This window comes from Chroicocephalus ridibundus, chromosome 3 (genome assembly GCF_963924245.1).
Source record: "Chroicocephalus ridibundus chromosome 3, bChrRid1.1, whole genome shotgun sequence".
NCBI lineage: Eukaryota > Metazoa > Chordata > Aves > Charadriiformes > Laridae > Chroicocephalus > Chroicocephalus ridibundus.
This window is the reverse complement of record NC_086286.1, coordinates 122,697,461-122,718,652: the sequence shown is the minus strand read 5'-3', so window position 1 is coordinate 122,718,652 and position 21,192 is coordinate 122,697,461. Positions and strand designations below refer to the sequence as shown.

At 40.7% G+C, this 21,192-nt stretch overlaps 1 protein-coding gene across 1 annotated transcript in view; it reads right to left on the bottom strand.

The window, feature by feature from the left end:
* The window catches only part of RCAN2 (regulator of calcineurin 2), a 99,647-nt gene extending 78,891 nt beyond the window's left edge, over positions 1-20,756 (bottom strand). Inside the window, exons 1-2 of the mRNA XM_063330625.1 lie at positions 20,620-20,756; positions 11,370-11,596 (exon numbers count right to left, since the gene is read on the bottom strand). Coding sequence (XP_063186695.1) covers positions 11,370-11,594 — 225 coding nt within the window. The 5' untranslated portion in view covers positions 11,595-11,596; positions 20,620-20,756. The remainder of the gene's footprint in view (positions 1-11,369; positions 11,597-20,619) is intronic.
* Positions 20,757-21,192: the final 436 nt, after the last annotated feature.

The window sequence follows — 21,192 nt, the reverse complement described above, 5'->3', positions numbered from 1 at the left end:
TAGAGGTGTTTAAGAAACGTCTAGATGTGGCACTTCAGGGCATGATCTAGTGGCAGAGATTGTAGGGGGGTTTTTTGTGTGTGTATGGTTGGACTAGATCCCAAAGGTCCTTTCCAACCATGAAGATTCTATGATCCTAAAGAGACGTTTTTGGGAGAATCCACACAAAAGCTTTGCAAAGGCAAGAAAGTGAAAGCAACCACTGTAAAAATAAAGTCAACTTGCTAATATACGTTTGATACAGCATAGGAGCCAGCCCCTGGACCAGGGCCTGCACTCTACCAGTGCTCTCAGTCTTAGGAACTAAAGAAAAAAAAAGTCAAATAAAAGGACCTCTAGTTTCTAAACTGTCAGAAGGCTGATCGAGATAGCCCTGGGTCTTGATGCAACACAATCTCAGTCACATAAAATACCCATTCCCTTCACTTCAACTTTGGTTTAACAGCAGTTAAACCAAAAAGAAACCCAAAGGTTTCAACAAGAAGTATCTTCAGAAATAGATATACAGTCACCATTCAGAAGAGTCATGAAGAATAAGAACAGAAGAGACATGCCTGCCTTGACTTTTATTATGGCTTTCAGAAGCCAGCCCCACAGTACACACCAGTCTGTTACTGAGGCCTGAAAACAGGGGTCTGCTCCCACTCAGCCAGGGGCTGATACCTCATTTCCTCAGCATCTTACGAAGTTTTCAGTTTTGTTCTTCCCTTGTAAGACAGCCCCACCCTGAAAACACAGGGATGAAACTATTAGATTTCTCCCCATACTAGTTCCAGTACCATCAAATGCAAAATTTCTAAGTGATTGCATGCAGCAGTCTAACAACGTCTTTATGCTTTTTAGACTAACTGCCAAACCAATTAAGGACAAGACATACTGATTTGAATCCACCCTGCTGCAGTGTAATAGATGCCTTCATTACTCTCTTGCCAAGGATACTGTAATTTCTTTTTCCCATCCTATTGCTGTCTTAACTTCCAGCTCATTAGTCTCCATCACATGGAAAAGGTTTTTCTTATCCCTCTGAGACACACAAATTACATCTACCATATTTGCAATGCCTCTGCTCCTGTATTAAGTTTCAAAGCCCAGTACAAAAGTCATGTAATTTAAGCAGGGTAAAGTGTCCTTAAAATGCAATGAAATTAGAGCAAAAGAACCTACAGTTAAAAGCAATCACATTAAAGCAAGACAATAAAAGTAGTACAACATACTTTATTTTTAAAACCATTCACACACTCATACTACACAGGAAGCTAAGAATTTGAACAAAATCCTCTGCTGACAGAATAGTCTAGTTTATCAGCAGATCTGTGGCCTGAGGATTGGATCCGAGAACACAACTGCAGCAAATGTTAAAACGTCCATCAACCACAAAGAAGTATGAATTTATCTTGCATGGAAGAAATGTTTTCAAATGCAGAGAAGTAAGAGAGATTTAATTTCACCTTGATTCAACTCTGACAATGATCTCTCACCTTTGTGAGAATTTGTGGAATTTGTCTTAACCCATGCCACAATCTTAAAGCTGCTGTCTCTCTCTCCTCCACTCTGTATTACCTCAAATCACCTTCCAGTATCCCTCATTTTCCACGACTATATTCCTTTTCAAGCATTAACTTTTTTCCGACCTCTATTAATCTTTGATACATTAATTGCATTAAACACCAGTGCAGTGTCCTTAACATATATTCTGTATTAAACATTTGAGAGATTCCCTTAAAATAACTGGGAAAGTTGTAAATTTACTGGTTTTAATGGGATTAAGCCAAAATATAGCTTCTGTAAATGCAATGTCTTTATGCATCGGTAATGAAAGCTGACCTTCATTTAGAAGCCTTTTCCTTGGGCCAGAAAACTGATATCAGAACTTGTGGATGGATTAGGACCTCTGATGGTATTCAAATAAGGAACAGCTGCTGCCCTAACAACATTAGAATGGCTTTACTGCACTTTTTGATTACTATCAGCTAGAAAAAAGTATTTTTGTTGGCTTCAGAATGACAGTTTGCTGGAGAGAGAAAGGCAAATCTGTCTGTGATTATTAGCAGATATTAGCTGATAAGAACTACTTAGTAGAACAAATCAAAGACTTTTTATAAACTACATAAAAACACGTTTTTCCCTTGAAAGATGTAGCTCTTGCTTGCATCAGAAGACACTGGAAGGGTTGACTTCTTGCTTTAATACACACTGTGCTAACATAAAAGTTTCAGCTGGATGCAAGGAAGTTCCTGTAGAAGTCATTGCTATGGTTTATTCCAAGTGTGACCTGGTGTTTTATCTTCTTGGCTTTATATTGCTTTACAAAAACATGCCACACCTTCAATTGCCAGACAAGAAGAAGAGCCAAGAATAGTAAGTATCACCAGTTAAAACAAATCAAGCCCTCTCAAACTTGGTAAATAGGAAACGGTATAAAATTTCATGAAGATAGCCTTGCTAAGTTCTCTTGCTTATCACCCCAGAAAGCAACATGTCCTGCTATCATCCTGGAAAAAAAAAAAAAGGTTCAGTATTCCATGTACATGCAGTCAAACTCTCAAATATTTTCAAGCAGGACAAGCAGAAGAAAAAAAAAAAAAAAAAAACAACAACAAAACTTCCCCATCAGCATAAGTCCTTGGCTGAACTCCCTTTCCCAGCTAACACCGGTAGCTAATTCAGAGGAACAGCATACTAGCCTCAGTGTTCCAGGACAGATCCAACTTCCTCAAAGATCAAAAGGCATTAGAATCCAGGAATTTAGTTCAACCTTTTACAGCAGACAGACAATTGCAAAGTCCATTGTCCTAGAGAAAGGAGTAATTAACAGAATGATTCTTTACCAACTTACAGATAAGACCTCTCGTAATTCCCTCTAGCTCCCAGAACCTATGTTTTCTCATGCCACAACAGAAGGTCCTCATAAACCTTAGCACGGATTTACCAACACCTTTGTTAAAATGTCTCATTATTCAAAATGCTGTATATTTTAACGGAACTGATAAGAAAATGATATTCCTGTACAAAAAAAAATAATAATTGACGTACTTGCCCTGAATGGTCCTTTCCCAGGAAGGGCTTCCCACCCACCCTGGTTTCTTGAGATAACACGTTCCCTCTAGACTGCACAGCAGAGCATGTCCACAGAAAGCCAATACTAGAAGAATTTTTCCATAGTTGCTCTTAAGGAAAAAAGTACGTTTCCAAATTTAAAAAGCAGACAGTAACTGCTGTCTTGCATGTTCTGGAAAGAACATTAATCCGTTTATTTTTGTAATTTACAAACAACTAGTATAGCTAGATGTTTTGAAGCACCACTCCAAGTTTCAGCTGCAACAAATACAGCCCTACCTTTAACCCAGTTGGTCTTTTGCCAGGCACGTTCTCCCATCGAAACAAGGGCATTTGTGCTACCAAGCACCCTGCACATGGATGGGAAAATAACCCCAAGTACTGTATAAGTTATTAGACAACATCCACATTACAGATAGTGGCATTTCAGACCCAGAAATGCCTGTTACTTTAATTGGTTGAAGTTTTTTTGTTGTTTAAAAAACCCAACACATTTTCAGAGCAGGAATCGAACATTGATTGAACAGAAGAATATTTGGAGCTTGGTAATTCCTCGATGCCAAGAGGATAATCACGGCCAAGTATACCTTCTATTTGCATGGGATGTAGTGGACACACGCACAGATTCAACTTGACCATGCTGTTACAACTGCACAATCTCAGTTATACCTTTGGTGTTTCTTCTAAGGCTATCAAATCATAAAGCTTATGTATTTTTCCAGAAGGACAGTAGAAATGCTGAAGCCTTTCAGTAACAGCCAGATGGAAGAAGACAGAAGGAATGTCTAAACCAGACTAGACTAATCATTCCTTGCAGCTCCATTAGGAATTCTGCAGAGCACCTCAGAAAATATTAGCATCAGGCCCTATATACATACATAAATATATCAGTTATCTTTAGTACCCTCAGCAAGTTGTCCTGTTAACAGGAACAACAGCAACCTTAAATAAACTCCTTATATGTGTGTGTATATATATATATACACACACACACACGTGTGTATTAAAATTCAGAAGACACAAATCACACCAAACAAAATTAATTCGTTTTCTTCCCCCAAACCAGAATGAACATTCAATAGATCCCAAATGTCAACTGAAGGTTAACTTCGCTACTGCCCTTTCTCTAGTAAAGCCTGAGCACCTCACTGGTACTGTGGTTCTCCCCTCCTAGGGAGCTGTAGACACTCATATGCTTTGGAGCTTTGAGTGCCAGTCATGTTTAGGTAGTTCACATGATACAGCATGTCCAGCTTCATGAAGTGACTGGTTTTGCTATCTGAGCTTCTCAACATAACTCACAACTGACTTGCAAGTAAAGCACAGAAGCATCAACTATATAGAGGCGCTGTTACACCAGCATCCTTGCCACGTGTCAACGCATAGTCGACTAACAAGGTCCGGCAGCTATACCATAGAAAATAAACTAAGGTAGGTTTATGAATGCCAAATATCAACAGCTCTTTTAGGCTGTAGAGAGAACTTACAATGGGGCTGAAAACATTGGGATTATCACTCCAGCAGTAAGATGGGATCTCAGATGCAGAGCATGGAAGTACATAGACATTTTCAGCTCAAATAACTGTAATGCATTGATATGGTTCACAGAAAAAGTATTTGAAATGAGTTACAGAATAAAATATAAATGCCATGGAAAATGAATTTTTTTAGACAGCATACTTCTCAGAGCAAGAACAGCCTCCTATAGCTATATTTTAGTACTTCCATAATCATGCAAAAAAAGTAGTTCTTAGATGTCTGTAAAGCACCACCCAGGAAGGAATGCAAGATAGGATTCCTAGAGGGCAGTCAGGTTTCATGAAGTGCTAAAGGACACTGATCCTGAGCCTTTCTTTGCAACTCGCTGTATTTTTATTTTACTAGATGTCTATATAGTGTATAGTAAAGAGGCACTTCCATATTTACAGAATGACAGAGAAGAACATTAATGTCATTTATAAAGAAGAACAAAAAGTAGGTAAGGATTCCACAGCACTAGGCATGGTCTGCTTCACGTGGCAGTTTCTGATAATGTTATCATATCAACACACAACAACCTTAAAAGGTAAAAAAACTGAAAGTAAAACAAAGCAACAGCAAGTGTACCAGGAAGGCAGAATGAAGCCTGCATTCCTTTCCAGCCTTGGAGCAGTGACTTCATCTTTGCTAGGGTGACCTTCCACTGAGTCCAGGCTTGAATACTAATATTAGACTAAAAAAAAGTGTGCCACCCTCTAAATATAATGATGACTCAACACCTAGAGGCATCAGTGATGTAATATGACCAAAGAGGTTTTGACTTCACAATCTAGATTTTTAAAAATGAAGGCAAGAGGAACAGATCTTCCCCTGCAGAAACAAAGCCTGCCTCCTAGAGCATCTTCTTGAATTAGCCTCTAGGAAAAGGGAACCAGAGAAACATTTCACACATGGCAGCAGACTCACCGGCTCCACTTTGTTTAGAAGGAGTACTGAACAGACACATTTCAATTATATGCTTCAGAGTCAAAGCATCAGTAGAAAGTTTTAGTTCCAGAATTAACATATAAAAGTTAAAGACAACACAGCAGGCCACTGAACAGTCCAGTGTCTTTTACTGCACCTTAAACATAAAAATAGCAGGATGAAGATGTGCTTTGTTGAGAAAGCTGAAGGCAAGTACAAAGGAGGGGAAAAAAAGCCTTTCCAAGTAAGGCTACAGAGTTCTCTTAAAGCATCATCCTCGGACAAATATTCCGGCACTCTGTTGAGGTAGCCTTAAGTCTTTTTAGAGGCTCAAGCCCAATAACGCATCTTAAGAAAAAAAATCAAGGGAAATCTAATACAGGCTTCTGTAGTAAAAGCAAGTAGTGATCCAATATACGTAAATTAAGTTGTAATGTGAAAGAATCCCTCATGAAAATAACAGTTTTCATGACAAAGTCCTTCCATTAAAGTAGGATTATCTTTTCCATTGACTTCTTAGTTCAACTTCTTCACTCCTCCCTTCCCCTCCCTGCCTTCATTAAGCTCACAGTTCAAGAAATGCATTTTTTAATCACCTTCATTCCCTAATCTTGCATTCACACACTGACCCTCCTCATCAAAGGATTAGGATACACTTCAACATGTGTTCACAGGATCACAGACTGGTGGAGGTTGGAGGGGACCTCTGGAGGTCATCTTGTCCAACCACCCCTACTCAAGCAGGACAACATCCAAACAGCTTTTGAATACCTCCATGGAGGGAGACCGCACCACCTTCCTGGGCAACCTGTGCCAGTGCTCAGTCACTCTCACAGTAAAAAAGCGCTTCCTGATGCTCAGGGGGAACCTCCTGTGTTTCAGTTTGTGCCCAGGGGCTCTGGTCCTGTCACTGGGCACCACTGAAAAGAACCCGTCTCTGTCTTTTTTGTGCCCTACCTTCAGGTGTTAATACACACTGATAAGATCCCCCTGTGCCTTCTCTTCTCCTGGCGGAAGAGTCCCAGCTCTCTCAGCCTTTCCTCATAGGAAGCACTCCAGTCCATCATCTTAGTTCCTTCACTGGACTCTCTCCAATATGCCCATGTCTTCCTTGTACAAGGAAGTCCAGAACTGGACCCACGTTTGGTCACTGTATTTTCTCATGCAGAAATAATACCTCCTATTGGTTTGAATTACATTGGCAAGAAAAAGCACTTAACGGACTTTGGCTATCATTTCCTAGGCACCTCCACCATAACTAAAATGCTCAGAAACTGATTCATCCTTCTCTATCTGAAATAAAACCATCAAGTTTAACAGATGCCTCTCCCAATTTGAGCTAAAGTAGGAGAAAAAACCTCTAAGCAGCTTGAGGAAACACATCCTTCCCTCACGTAAGCATATTCTAATAGTGACAGTTTTGTGTAAGCATCTCCTGAGGCACTAAAGCATCTGAAGAAACCATCCTGAAAGACAAAGGTATCTGCTTCCCTTTGACAGTACTTACCAGTTTCAGCCTGAAGGAAGGTACAGTCACAGTAACAGTACAGTTACAGAAAGGATGGTTTTACAAAACAGTGATATATGCATAACAAAAGCACAACAAAAGGGTTACTATTCAGAAAGCCTGAGGGTTGTGCATAGCAATTAACCGTTAAAACACGCACATATCCACCCTTAGGAGTAATGAGAGTCATGCCCTTTGGCTCGCCACCACAATTGGTTTATCAGGAAAGATAAGAGGAGCAGCACGTCCCAGTCACACTATCAGCCAAAAATAACAGTCTCAATTTTGCTATATCTTCCTCACGTTAAGTAGTCCCATCAGTTTTTCCAAGAGACTTGTGGCAAATCCCAGGGTTTAGAAGTAATTTTATTTTTAGCTTCTTCACAATAAGACTTCCACAACCCAAACAAGTCACAGAATCATAGAATGATACACTGGTTTGGGTTGGAAGGGACCTTTAAAGGTCCTTGAAATAAGCCGGGACATCTTCAACTTCAAATGTTTCCAGGGATGGGCATCTACCACCCCCCTGGGCAACCTGTTCCAGTGTTTCATCACCCTCATTGTAAAAAATTTCTTCCTTCTATCTAGTCTAAATCGACCCTCTTTTACTTTAAAGCCATTACCCCTTGTCCTATCACAACAGGCCCTGCTAAAAAGTCCGTCCACATCTTTCTTATAAGCCCCCTTTAAGTACTGAAAGTCAGTCCTGTACACTCCAAAAAGAGCCCGAAAAATCTGCCCCCACCATTAACATGTTATATGCCAAAACAAGTTATCACACACAGAATCATAATGGGGGACACAGCTGAATGTGATCCCAGCTTTGCAAAAGGCCTGTTGGCCTACTTCTTCACACCTTTGTTCTTCCCTGAACTAAAAACCTCAGTATTTTCTAGTCACATGGTTAAGAAGGTACAATTTCATATTCTGCACGAAGCAGCAGGCTGTCCATAATGGGAGTCAAGATAAGCAAAACCACCTCCCTTCAGTTGTAGCAAGCTGTTAGCGCACTGAAGCCGCTAAGCCATCCTGTGCAAATCCTTAAGTGCCCATATTATGAACCCAGCTATCCAGGGCATTCTCCTGACCTAAATAGATGTGTCTTTCTAAGAACACAGGTCTGAAAGGTAGGGAAGCATTTTTTGACCAGCTGCTCTGTTACTGCAGCAAAGTCAGATCCATGTAGCCAGTACTAATCTATATTCCTCCTTTCTTCTGCCAGTGTTTAAGTTCAGGCAGTCATTCCTCAGCAGCTTCCTTTAAGCCAGATGGCAACACTCATCTTCATGCCCACAACTCTTCATGAAGACTCACTCTGTCTACGTCGAGACCTTAGGGTGCCAGCCAGGAGAAAACTCAAGCCCGGCCTGATACAGTTTCTTCATCTGTAAAGGACATAGCCTTCAGCCACAAGAGTTCCTCATTTTTAGAAAATGAAGGTCCAAATTCAGGCTCCCTGCAGATGCCATCATCACTCTTGGTAGGCAACAGAGAATCCTTTCTAAGAAGTGCTGTACAGCCACATGATATTGGTGAAGAGGTCTATCTGATACAGAACACAGTAAGAACAGACAAAGGGAGTCAGCTCATCCACGGTGCAGGTGTACGCACAGCTAAGTGCTCCCTCAGGGCTGCTGCAAGCCTATATATACACTCAAGCACAACCCAGAATCTACCCTATATCTGATACAAAGTAGCTATGTGCCTTCAAATCAAAACAAACATTTTTTTAACGCATTTGCTTTTAAAACCCTATTTTTTAGTGAGTACATTGCTTAGATATTTGTGCATTAGAAGTTTGAACTTGACAGTTCAGCCTCTTAAACACTTCAGGTAAAGTAACTCTAGAGCTGTCAGCATGAATTCTTTACATTAATACCATTGCATGCCAGAGCCAATCAGAAGTTTATGTTTAAATATTATTTATGCAGCAAGTTCATACACCAAATCAAAACCACCATTTACAATGACAGGTTTCTCTGGTAGGTAACTTCTAACTTCCAAACCAATCATACCTCCGTTTTCCTCCTAAATGTGTAGGTCAGGAATAAAAGTCAAAAATACATTGCAAAAAACTTTACTTTCTGTAGAATGGATAACACAATGAAACTACCATAGATATAACCATTACTGTAGTATGTTCTTTAAGAAGAAATTTAGTGTACCACTACATATACATTAGATCAATATATAATTGAAGATATGATTGTTCACAGCATTTATTAATCGTGGTTGTGTGAGATTTTAAACTTTAGCTTAGTAACTTGACAATATTTTATATTGAATTCATGAACCCTTGTCCTGTAGCAAGAGTTAATAATAAAAAGGATTACAAGTACTAATCAACTAGGAACACAAGTACATGTTCTACAGGAATAATAAAAATCATAATCAGCTCCCCATTAAATCCCCATCCCCTTGGATTTAATGAGAAATCTGAAGGTAATCCCATCCAGTTAAACATAGATTTATGGGAGTAACTACTTACCTGCAAACAGAGCTGTTCAATCCATGTCATTGACAGATAGTTTACAGACATGCACATGGAATAGAATACACACCTCCACAACCCAGCTGCTGTTCTTAAGACACATCCTTAAGTCCTGCAAGTCTGGGGATCACTAGCCCACATATTTACAGAATCGCTCATTACATTTTCCAAGGCATCAGCTAAATACTAGAATACAGCTCTCAAAAGGGAAAGCTCAGGAGCAAGCGGGGACAGAATCTCCGCAGAATGGAGAGTCAGTCTCTAGTTCTAGCCAGGCTTCTGTTTTCTTCCTTTAAAACTGGACTTCAACTTTAGTGAAGTTCTTTACCAGATGGTTATAAAATACCACAAAATGGCACAACATAAGTGCAAGATGCTTGTTAGCAAAAGGACTGAAATACAATTGATGCACTGTCTTCCACGACTGCAACTGAGAGTATAACATTTTTTTATTTATATTTAAGTATGACCATTTTGTTTAGTGCTGTGGTATGAACTTTTAATTTCTTTTAACTTGTATTACTCAAACATACAGAAGACATCATTATGGAAGACTAAGATGTCTAAAAAATTTAAGACAAAACAATTCTACTTGCGCAGCCTCAGATAACACTTTCAGTACCTTTAACAGGAAGCCTGTATCCTTCAAAGTCTTCTTTCATCTCCCTTTCATCTGGTAGTTTCCCCACTAAAGACTCTTTGTCCAACCTGGCCAGCTTTGGTTCCAATGAATCTGTAGTTTTATCTGGACACCTCATCAGCCAGTTCCATCCAAAACCCACTTTACCACTGTCAGATTGTTTCTGAATTGAAAATTCTGGGCAAGAGACTCAGGTAGCCTCAGATGTGCCTATAACAATTAGCCTAAAGTAATTTCATCAGACAGTAAAGTCACAAGCTGTCAGTTTTATATTCCTGACATCTACATCAGGAAGAATACTAGGCTAAGAAACAGGAAATTAACCCTTCCTGCAAAAGTTGAATATTTTCTTTAATTTTAGGAGAACATTGTTTCAACATTCCATTTTAGACTAACTACAGAGTTAAAAAAAAAATAATACATCCTCACACAATTCCTCTTGTCTTTGTTCTCACTATCATTCATTTTAGATTTTTCCAGATAAAATAATATTTCAGATAACTTAAACATTTGAGACCTTATTGCTCTCTGCAACTACCTGAATGGAGGTTGTAGCAAGGTGGGTATCAGTTTTTCTCCCAAGTAAGAAGCAATAGGACGAAAGTAAACAGCCTCAAGTTGCATGAGAGGAGGTTTAGGATGGATATTAGGAAAAATTTCTTCACTGAAAGGGTTATCAAGCATTGGAACAGGCTGCCCAGGGAAGTGATGGAATCACCACCCCTGGAGGTATTTAAGAGACATGTAAATGTGGTGCTGAGGGACATGGTTTAGTGGTGGGTTTGGCAGTGCTGAATTAACAGTTGGACTTGATCTTAAGGTCTTTTCCAACCTAAATGATTCTATGAGAAAATAAAAGAAAGGCAGTCTTCCATCACAGTGATACATGATCAACAAGTGGGAGAAACTTTCACGTTTGACTTTGCCACCTCCATCATGACTGCAACTATGGTTGCTATGCAGACATACCTGCATTTCAGTATTCTGCGGGTCTGAACAAAAGAAAAACATTTTTGTTTACTGTAGTTGACAAAAAGGCTTTTAAGATCTTGAAATAAACATCATGGCAGAGTGTTGTTGTCACCATAGAAAGAAGTCTTATTTGTGATCCACTTTCTTTGTACAAGAGAGATTAAACCATCTATCCATTTCATCGAAACTACAATAAACACAAACATAAGGTATATGTTTCTCTTACATTGAAAATATGGAAACTGACACTGTACCTTACTGTCCTCATCTTCAAACACAGACTGGTGAACGTTACAAGCAAAGAGAGAATTTGGGAGATCGTTGAAGTCAATTATTTCATGAAAATCTTCCTCTGCAAAACACCTCTTTAAATCGTTGTCTCCATTTATAGAGTAGAGTAAGAACTGTCCTCCGTCCTCCGGGATGCAGCCATAGTGACCGAGGCCTCGCATTCCAAAGAAGTACGAGTCTTCCCTCATCCCTGGCAGCATGGAGAAGAGAGACAGTTATACTACACTTTTAAAAATATCACATACACAAGTTAACCCAGAAAATCTTAGTTTGGGAGATTAGTTTGTAGAAAGTATACGTCACACTATTTTAAGGCAACAATTGACCTCTGAAACAGGGCTCTAAGACTAGCTTAACCAAGGCTCAAATAGGGACTTTGCTTTAGTTTCATTTATTAGCACAGAAAACCAACCATATCAGCACAAGCTGCTGAACCCAACCAGAAGCAAGGCATTACTTAAGTGCCCCTTACTCTAAAAGAAAATACTATGTTGTATTTGGGTTTGAGAGAGTCACATTTGTTATGGGGAAGGCAGGCTGGTGCTTCTGAGCCTGCACTCAGCTTTGAGAGCAAAGTGTAATACACTGGATAAGAAGAAAATGAAAATAACTTTGAAAGTTATACCAGGCATCAACTCAAAGGAAGACAAAAAAAAAGAAGGAAAAAAGAGACCCTGTTGGAAGTAGCATGAATGCAGAATCATTGAAAAACAGTACAACTAAGACACATCACTATTACAAATAAAGCCTTTTTTTTTCCCCCCCTACAGTTTAAGGACAGGAAGTACCCTGTTTTTCCATGCCCATTAACAATTTCTTTGTTTGTATCTTAATCACATTGGGAAGCAAATAAAAAAAAGCTAAGGGAAGAGGGGACTCAAGAGGTGACTCTCACCACCTTTTAGGAAAATCATGCTGACTTTGGAGCCTTCACCCCAAATCCAAAGTAGAAAGATAATTTTAAGACACACAGAAATAACAAGCCCATACATCAAACACTATCCCTACTGTTGATACAAGAGTAAATTTCATACCAGCCAAGCAGAGTAACTAAAGGTCCAATTAGTTATCAGGGTGTTACTTAGCATAAATTCAGGTATTTATCCTTAGTCCTGTCCTTAGTACAGGTGTATTAAGGCATCAACCTCTATACATCCACAGCAAGCTGTCTAGAAACTGTGCAGAGGAATAATTAATTCCCTTATATTTTTTGTTTATTTCAATAACACTATGCAATAACAACTGGCTGCTCTTTCTCCTTATAACATAAGGAGTTACATAAACACAGTGTGCTCATCTGTTTCAGATTTGCCCTTGCTCTACTGCATACTTGCTATTGTCTATAAATAGTTGTAAATATTAGTTCAAATACACTATTTAGGACTAGTGTCCAAAATTAAACCCTATGAGCTTATTACACTTCATCTCAATAAAGCAAAGCTAAATTATGGAGCTAATTTGCCACACCTGTGCCTTTCATATAACATTATTTCTGCTGCTGCTCTGAAATGACATTTGGCTGATGACAGAGCACGTCTTTCCATAACCTTCTGTTACGGAAATGTCAGTAACTGTTATTTCTGAAGTCTCAGGGCTAATGACAGAAGTCCACAAGCAATAAGTTTAAGTCATGCTCAAAAGTATCTGTTTGGAGCACTGAGTCCACACTTACCACTCAAGTCACGTGAGAGACACAGATTTATTAGCCAGGACAACTAAGGTTGGAAGGGGCCTTCAGAGGTCATCCCGTCCAAACCACAAGGTCAGACCAGGATAATTCAGGACCTTGTCCAGAGGTAAGTGTTGTACAGCAATACCACTCATAGTGCATACAGTGATCTGCAGAGATCTGGCAGGTCACAGGATCTTAGCTGTCCTCCTTTTCCAGGTACTAAAATATGTTACACAGCTAAAAACAGAAGTTTCCTAGTCCTATCCTCTATGCACGTAATTTATGAGGGAGGGGTTTAAAACAAACAAGGATGCAGTGCTGTAAAGAAGCAGGTATAGAATGAAAGCATCAGGCCAACTGCTTCTTTTTACTGCGTCAACCTGAGGACAGGTTTTCAGTCTATCAAATACACACTGCTATTTTCACCAACTCAGTCTGACATTAGCACAACTATCTCCAACTAATTTCATTCTAGGAATTTCATTCTAAGTGAAAAGAAGAGAGCCTGAACAGGTGACAGCAGAGTGGCTACAACTTCAACAGTATACATTACTGTAGTAGGAACTCATTATCACAGCAGTGTTGTCTCTGGTATTTGAGCCAACTCACATAAGCCTGGTATTACTATACATTTCAGTGTAAAAACACCCAGATAACTACTATAAGAAATCCTTACAACAGCCACCACTAGGGAAGAAACTTAAATTCAGAACATATCACTGCTCTAGCAGAAAATATTAATAGATCATCTACTTCAAACACAAACATCTATAAATGTGTTTGTCATCATGTCTAGCCTGTGTCAAGATGAGATTCATTGCTTTTAAGTTTATGAAAATAAACCTCAAGCCCAGTATGTTACAAAATACAATTCACATGTCAGAGCAGACTTTGGTCAGCGAGTATGAAGTATTTCATTCACAACAGGCAGACTACTTGCAGTCAGTGAAGATAATGACTATTTTATAGTCACACTGAGTAAAACCCTTCTTCCCCCACAAGCATGAAGCTGGAAGAGTCCACTCAGCAGAGCAGGATGTTTCAAAGGCAGCTTTACACAATGGACTCAAGAGGATAAAGATGACACAAGCTGATACTCAAAAGCTATAGGAATTTGGATTACGCATTAACACTCAATAAGCATTCTACTGAGAAGAGGGGAGATTAAATGGAACTGGGAGTAGTAAACTTTAAGATCTACAAGAATGTCCTAGGATATAATGGAACAAGAATCTGACTCTTAAGTTCCATTCAGCCAGCAAAGAAGAGTAAGAGAGGCAATACAATACATTGGTTTATTTTCTATACACATCTCTATTTATATTAGTTGATTTCTTAAGCTGTACTTTTTAGACTAATAAATAAGCTCCGCTTCCACTATAAAGTATGGTAGTATTGTTGAAGATAACTTCATGGCAGCTAACAGATTTCATACATCCTGTTCCCCAATGCATAACAAAGCTATTAGGGTGTGCAGAGAAGTAAAGAATCTCAATATATCAACAGAAGTCAGAAAAGTCCACAGTTTTCTTCTGTTTATTTTTTCTCCCAGTAGAACCATATTACGAGATACTAGAAAGGAAAGGAAGCTTTTAAGTCAAGCATTAAGGAAAACCACTATGACAATCAACAAAACAGAACAGTATTTTAAGTTACAATGATGAAGTTCAGATTTTTAACCCATCTTCGTTGGCAACAAGGAAGTGAGCATACAGTATAGCAGGCAATGCTACAATATACAGGCTCCAAAGTTCCATCTGAGATCAGAAATTAATAAATACTCTTACATTACGTGGCAGTAGTTTTGCTCTGCTAGAGCTCTTCAACGAGAAAAGCTCGCTCCTCTTTGTCTCAAGAGTTGACTGAAGATTTGCTCAGTGGGACTCGGGTACTGGCCAGGTCATCTTAAAAAAGTCACTGTCTCGCATGCCTTCTGACCATCTCTTTTTCGAGACTTGTAGGTAGGTGTGTATACATGCACACACCTCTTCTACACTTAAGATATTCCCAAAATTCTGATCAGTGTTCCCTCCACTAGCAGGTCAATTTACAATACACTAATTGTTAAATCCCCTGCCTAATTTAAGATGGGACCTGCACAGTGAAGAACATCTGTATAGAATAACTATCGTTTCACAAGTTTTACTTTGCTATAGGAGGGCCATGTACTGCAAAATATCAAGTGCAGCACCTCAATTCAAATAGAAATCTCACTAATAAAAGACATATATGTCCCCCAAGAGAAATAAACTGCATATGAGCCTGAGCTCAATGATAATCAGAGGTGACAAACATACTTGAATCAACATTTGTTAGCACACTTCAAACCCTTGGGCTGCAAGTTCAGACTCTGACTGGACAAACTAGCACTTATGCCAAAAACCGCAACATAATCATCACGCACCTCAGGCTTCTCACTCCCAACACCAGTCACCTCCTACAGAGACAGGCCCCATGCTACCTCTTGTAGTGGAGAAAGCATCTCCTGCTCCAAGTCTTGGCATAACGCACAAACTGATTCAGTTAAAGGAAGAGACCAGGCCCAAGGAAAAAAGTTTGGGTTTAACTCCATAAGGTAGATAACTGACCTGATTCACTTCATGGCTGTATAAATATTCGTAGCAAACAGAAAGAGAGGGCCAAGTTTGGGAATGGACAGGTGACAGCAAAAGTTAGGATTGAACTTTCCAGCAACTAACCTACTTAAAGCATTCATGAGATTATAATTTAAGTTTTCACAGCTCTGCGTGAACTTCAGAAGTCACTATATCAGAAGTTATCTTCAGCCAGTCACAAGCAGGAAGTCTTACCTTTTTCTGCATTAGAAATAATGTTACACACATATATAAAACAAATCATAACTACATATCCTTTAGTATGTCTGTCAAACACCTTAAGGCTCAGGTGTTTCGTTTTTGATAGTGTTTTGTGGCTTCTTTGAATTTACTTGCCACTTCAGGCTGTCCCTGTCAAAAAAACATTCTCTTTCCAATTATTCTACTAATTTAGAATAAAAGAATTTACATTTCAAATCCCTTAAAACAATTAATTCTAAATAACATATAATCTATGAACTGGATCACCATATAAAATAAATCCAATTACAAGTCATCTTTTATGTAACTATACTACAATCACTGGATCATATTCCAATTTATATTAAAGCTCCTTTCCACAGCTTCTGACAAAAATAAGTTAACTTCCCACCTCTTATGGTCCCTTTTATATCATCAAAAAAAACATAGAAAGGCATCCATATAAGAGTAAACCGTACTCAATTTTAAAATGTAATGAGTTCAAAACAAGTTGTGCATTTGCTTCTCATTTCCCAAATCAGGGAGTTTTTCAAATACTTAAGTTCCTAGAAGCTGTCATACAGGATTTCAAAAAAGTGGCAACATCATAAAAAAAAAAAAAAATAATACACTAAAGCATCATCCAGCACCAATATTGGTGTTAAATTAATTCACCAAGATCTTAAGTGGGACCACACTAGTAAACTCTGTAGCAGGATTGTTCCCCTTAGAAGGCAGAGATGCTGAGACATAAAAAAATCTCAGCACAAGTTCATGCAACCTCCACCTAATGCTGATTGCTTGCCACATCCATTTATCCCCTTAAAATAAAGGTAACCCATATGTAATCTGTGTTCCTGTGTTATTTCTGAATTTGGTGTAGGGTTTTGACCCTAAACTTTCAGGTCAGAAAATACATTACACAGAATAGAGTACCCCAAGAGTGCAGTACTATTATTAAGTTTGGAAAACCAAACCAGCCACCAGCCTTCCAGACCCTATGTGGAATCTCCTTGTCACTTCTTTTGTCCAGTTCATAGCACAATTTGCATCACTTCACACTGACCTAACACATTTAAAATTTCTCCCCCTGTGGTCAAGGGCTGCAAGAGCTTGTAATTTTTGATAGTTCAAAACATGAAGCAAACGCCCTTCCCACTGGAATAGATTAGGTCATGTCAGTGTGCAACTCCATAGATACTGCAACTGAAAGCTCTGTAGAGATTCCAGGTGGGAGCCAACTATTCATTCTGTTACCTCACTATTTTTAGACATGGTACACCTCTGATTAAAATTAACAGAGATAAGCAGAAAATTATATTCATTGGCAAATAGCAATAGCTTACTGAAATTACTATTTGAAAAATTGTTCTCAAAATGTATTGCTTTTTAGTGTAAAACTGAAAGGGCAAAGATGTACATCTTGTTGTGAAGTTAGACCCCCACAGAGCAAAGAACTTCAGCTGAAGTTTTGCTGAATTAAGACAACTTGAGCACACGAAGCGTTTGAATGGATCAGTGCCTTATATATCACCAAGCACATATAGATTTATTCACTGCTTTTACGGAAACTAATAAGGCATTTCCTTGGTGACCATTTTCCTGTCCTAAGAGTTTTTGTAAAAGAGTCCCTGAGGGAGATCAAGAAACAGGCACATATCTCTTGAAATTGCTAGGAAACTTTACTTTTTTTTTATTAAACACTGCTTGCCATGACAAACAACATGACTAAAAATAGAATAAAGCAAACAAAAAGTTACAAATAGAAGCTTTAAATATAATCACTATAAACTAAAAGTATTATTGAGTCCTGAGTGCAAACCTGGAAACCATAATCTGCAGGAATTAAGAAAGTTTGGGGGAAAAAAACAACTACAACTTTTCTCACTTTGTTTTTTTTTCTAGAAGTTTCCAGAAAAAACTGTAGGGATTACACCTTTTCTCCTACTGACAAATAAAAAAAACACCACACAAAAAACCCCACACCAAAAAATAACCCAAACAGCAAGTTTTACCATAATTGGGGGGGAAGAATCAAACTTACTAAGATTTCACTGAAACAGTCAGTTTTTACTTCAAATTTCATTACTGGCTCAATGAAAGCAGAGTCACCAGTTTCTATAGTGTTAGCCTAAGGATACAACTCCTGCTGAAGTCAAATTTCATTCCATTCTGCAAAATGAACACTGAAAATGAGTATTATTTTTATACGATGCTAATGCTTCACTATGGAAAGCTCCCATGGACTTAAGTGGAGACATTTTACTTAATTAGAAAGAGCAGAACAGGACCTCGCATGACAGGATTAATGAACTGTTGCAGTCTTAAAAGCAATACAGACTACAGTCACCCCTTCCCTCAACCTTCACCTCTGCATCGCCCACCTGGACAACAACTATTCCCCTTACAGTAAAGTTATTGGTACAGTGAAGTCGACTCACACTTTTAACTCCAATTTGGTTAGCGCCACACAAAAATAGTGCCATGTCTCCACTATTCCTCTTATAAGAGTGACAGATATAAGGAAGAGGATTTTTTTTTTTAAATGCTAACTGGTGCAAATCCCAAATGTTCTAATCCTTTCCATTGACATTCTAGCCGTATTAAATATAGCTAAGACTTTGTAACTATTTTTGGAAGCTTTTACCATCCAAAGGGACTATTCACTTCTATTCATCTAAAGCAGGGCTGGCAAGCTCAAGCAGTTCAAGACCAGCCTATTGCTCAGAAGACTCAGCTGTGCCTCCCATGCCAGGGACATATCCTACGGCCAGTAAAGGAACTCAGTTGACATTGGCTTGCTAAGCAATCTGTATCTCCAGCCACGGAGAGAACAAGCCAGCAGGCATTGGCGCTCAACCCTACTAAGCCAAGAGTCCAACCCCCTTCCACCATAGGAAGATGATGCTTTGAACCACAAATGCCAGGCCTGAAGATTTCGTGTGCTGTTCTTAAGGTCATCGCACCATAGCTGGGCTATGATTAATCAACCACTAAAGTTACCACAGTAATGTTAAGGTATTCAAAGAACAAAAAACCCTCCCAAAAGCTAAAGAAACCAGCACAAGCTTTCTGATTACCTTCACTTGGCCTCTATGCTACTCTATTTAAAGCGAGCCAGTTTTATAAGGGGCACGCAGTATTACAACGTTGCTGGCCTTCAGCCAGATCTGTCACCTCACACAGGGGTCAATGGAACATTCATTTAATAGCCCTCTAGCTTGTAATGTAAAATTCATAACTATACCCCAATTCTTACCAAGACCTACTTTCCCTTTCCCTGTTAGGAAGAAAACCATGTATGTCAGAACTACATACAACAGGAGCTGTTCACAGTGTTTAACTCCTAGAAGACACTCAAGACACCACCATGACCTGGAATAAAGTTTGAGTTCCCTTGAAAATTATTTTCTGCTGGTAATAACAAGTAATTTATAACTTAAAAAAACATTAAGGACACTAGTGCTGTGACAAGCATTTTCAATACCAACAATGACAAAACAAGTCACTCAACCTGAACACACACTACAAAATTTGAAGAGGACAAACTACATCACATAGCTGACAACTCCTCCTCAGAGGTTTAAGGAGAATGGACTCCCCTGTACAGTTCCTGCTCTTAAAACTGAAAAAGTTACCAGATACAGAATATCTTCTTCTGTCCTTGTTTACTGTGATGCGTTTGTAGTTTTTCATGATTGTTTTATATTCTCACAGTATTCAGGAATGACATGTAACCATGCAATCTAGTTTTACTGCAACAATAAATGCAGCAGCTTCTTTACAATGGTTCTGTATTTTCATAGAAAGAGACTTTTCCTTTTCAACAGGACAACCATTCTAGCTAGCTAAACAACACAAAGAGCAACCAATTTGTAAGCGCAGTTCTTGAAAGCCTAACGCAGAAGCTCATGTAAAGCATAACCCCTGATTAAGCAATGATTCTCATTTCTTTCAGTTGTATAAACCTATCACACGTTTTCCTTTTGGGAAACTAGACTCCAAACTCAAGTTGAAAAGGGACTAAAGTATTTTTAAAGGGATACAAAAAAGCCTAGGAGAGGTGGAGGGGGAAAAAAACCCTAGAGAGCTACCTGCTATGTAAGCATCAAATACCATCGGTGTGGGATGCTGCAGCTAACTTTAAAGCAGCCCAAGAAGATGCTCCCTCAGGGATACGGGCTTCACTGCATTCCTGCTCACCAGCCTTAAGTTGTCCAAGGAGGAAAGCCTTAAGTTGTCCAAGGAGAAGAGTCAGACCTGCCCTGGGACAGGTCTGCATCCCTCAAACCTCCACCCAGCGCTGCCCGCCCGGCTGCAGAGCCCCCATCCCACCTCCCCGTGCCCCACACTGTGGGGGGGTGGGCCTCCCTCCCCTCACCCCACGCTCCTCTCCACACCCCCTGCCAAGGAACCACCGGCCCCGCAGGACGAGCCGCCACGTCGCTCTCCCTCACCCCACGCCTCCACCTCCGCCCACGGCCAGCCGGCCCGCCCGGGACTGCACGGTGGGCGCCGACCTCTCCCCGGCTGGGAAGCCCCGAGCTCGCCCCCCGCATCCCCCCCGCGCCCCACAAGCCACGGGCCCGGCCCGCGGTGGCCGCAGGGGGAGCCGGCGGGGCGCTTACATAACCCCGCCAAGGCGGGCGCACGGCGCCAGGTCGGCGGGGCAGGGCTGCAACCGCGCGGCCCCCGCCGGGGAAGGAACCCCCAGGGAGGCAGCGGCGGCGACGGCCGTGCCCTTACCTGCGGCGGCTCACTCGCCCTGCGCCTCGCCACCCTCCTCCCCTGATGGTCGCCGCCGAGCCCCGAGGACCGCACCGGCTCCTCAGCGAGCACCCAGCACCTCTCGCCTGCCCGCGCCGCTGAGGCGAAGGTGGAGGACAAGGCGGGAGTGGAGGGGGCTGAGGGGACGCCGCAAGCCAATCAGCACACCCCTCTGCCCAAACGGGCAGGCGGGAGCCGCCAATAAGAACGCGAGGAGCAAACTTGCCCCGCCTCCTCCACCCCCTGGCCACGCCCCTCACCTCCCGCCGCTTCGCGCCGGGTCTCGGTTACCGGCGGGGGCGGTGGCGGTGGCGGTCTCTCCGCCCCGTGTGGGGACAGGTGAGACGGAGCAGGGCCTCACGTCCTCCCCGGCACCCAGGGAGCGCTAGGAACCAGGCAGCTGTTTGTGTCCTCGGTACTAGTGCGGGACAAGCTTCCCTCCCTCAGGGTGCCTGCCCCCTGCCCTGAGGTGAGGAGGGATGAGGTGAGGTGAGATGAGGTGAGGTGGGATGGGATGGTGAGGAGAGGTGAGGAGGAGGAGGAGAGGAGAGG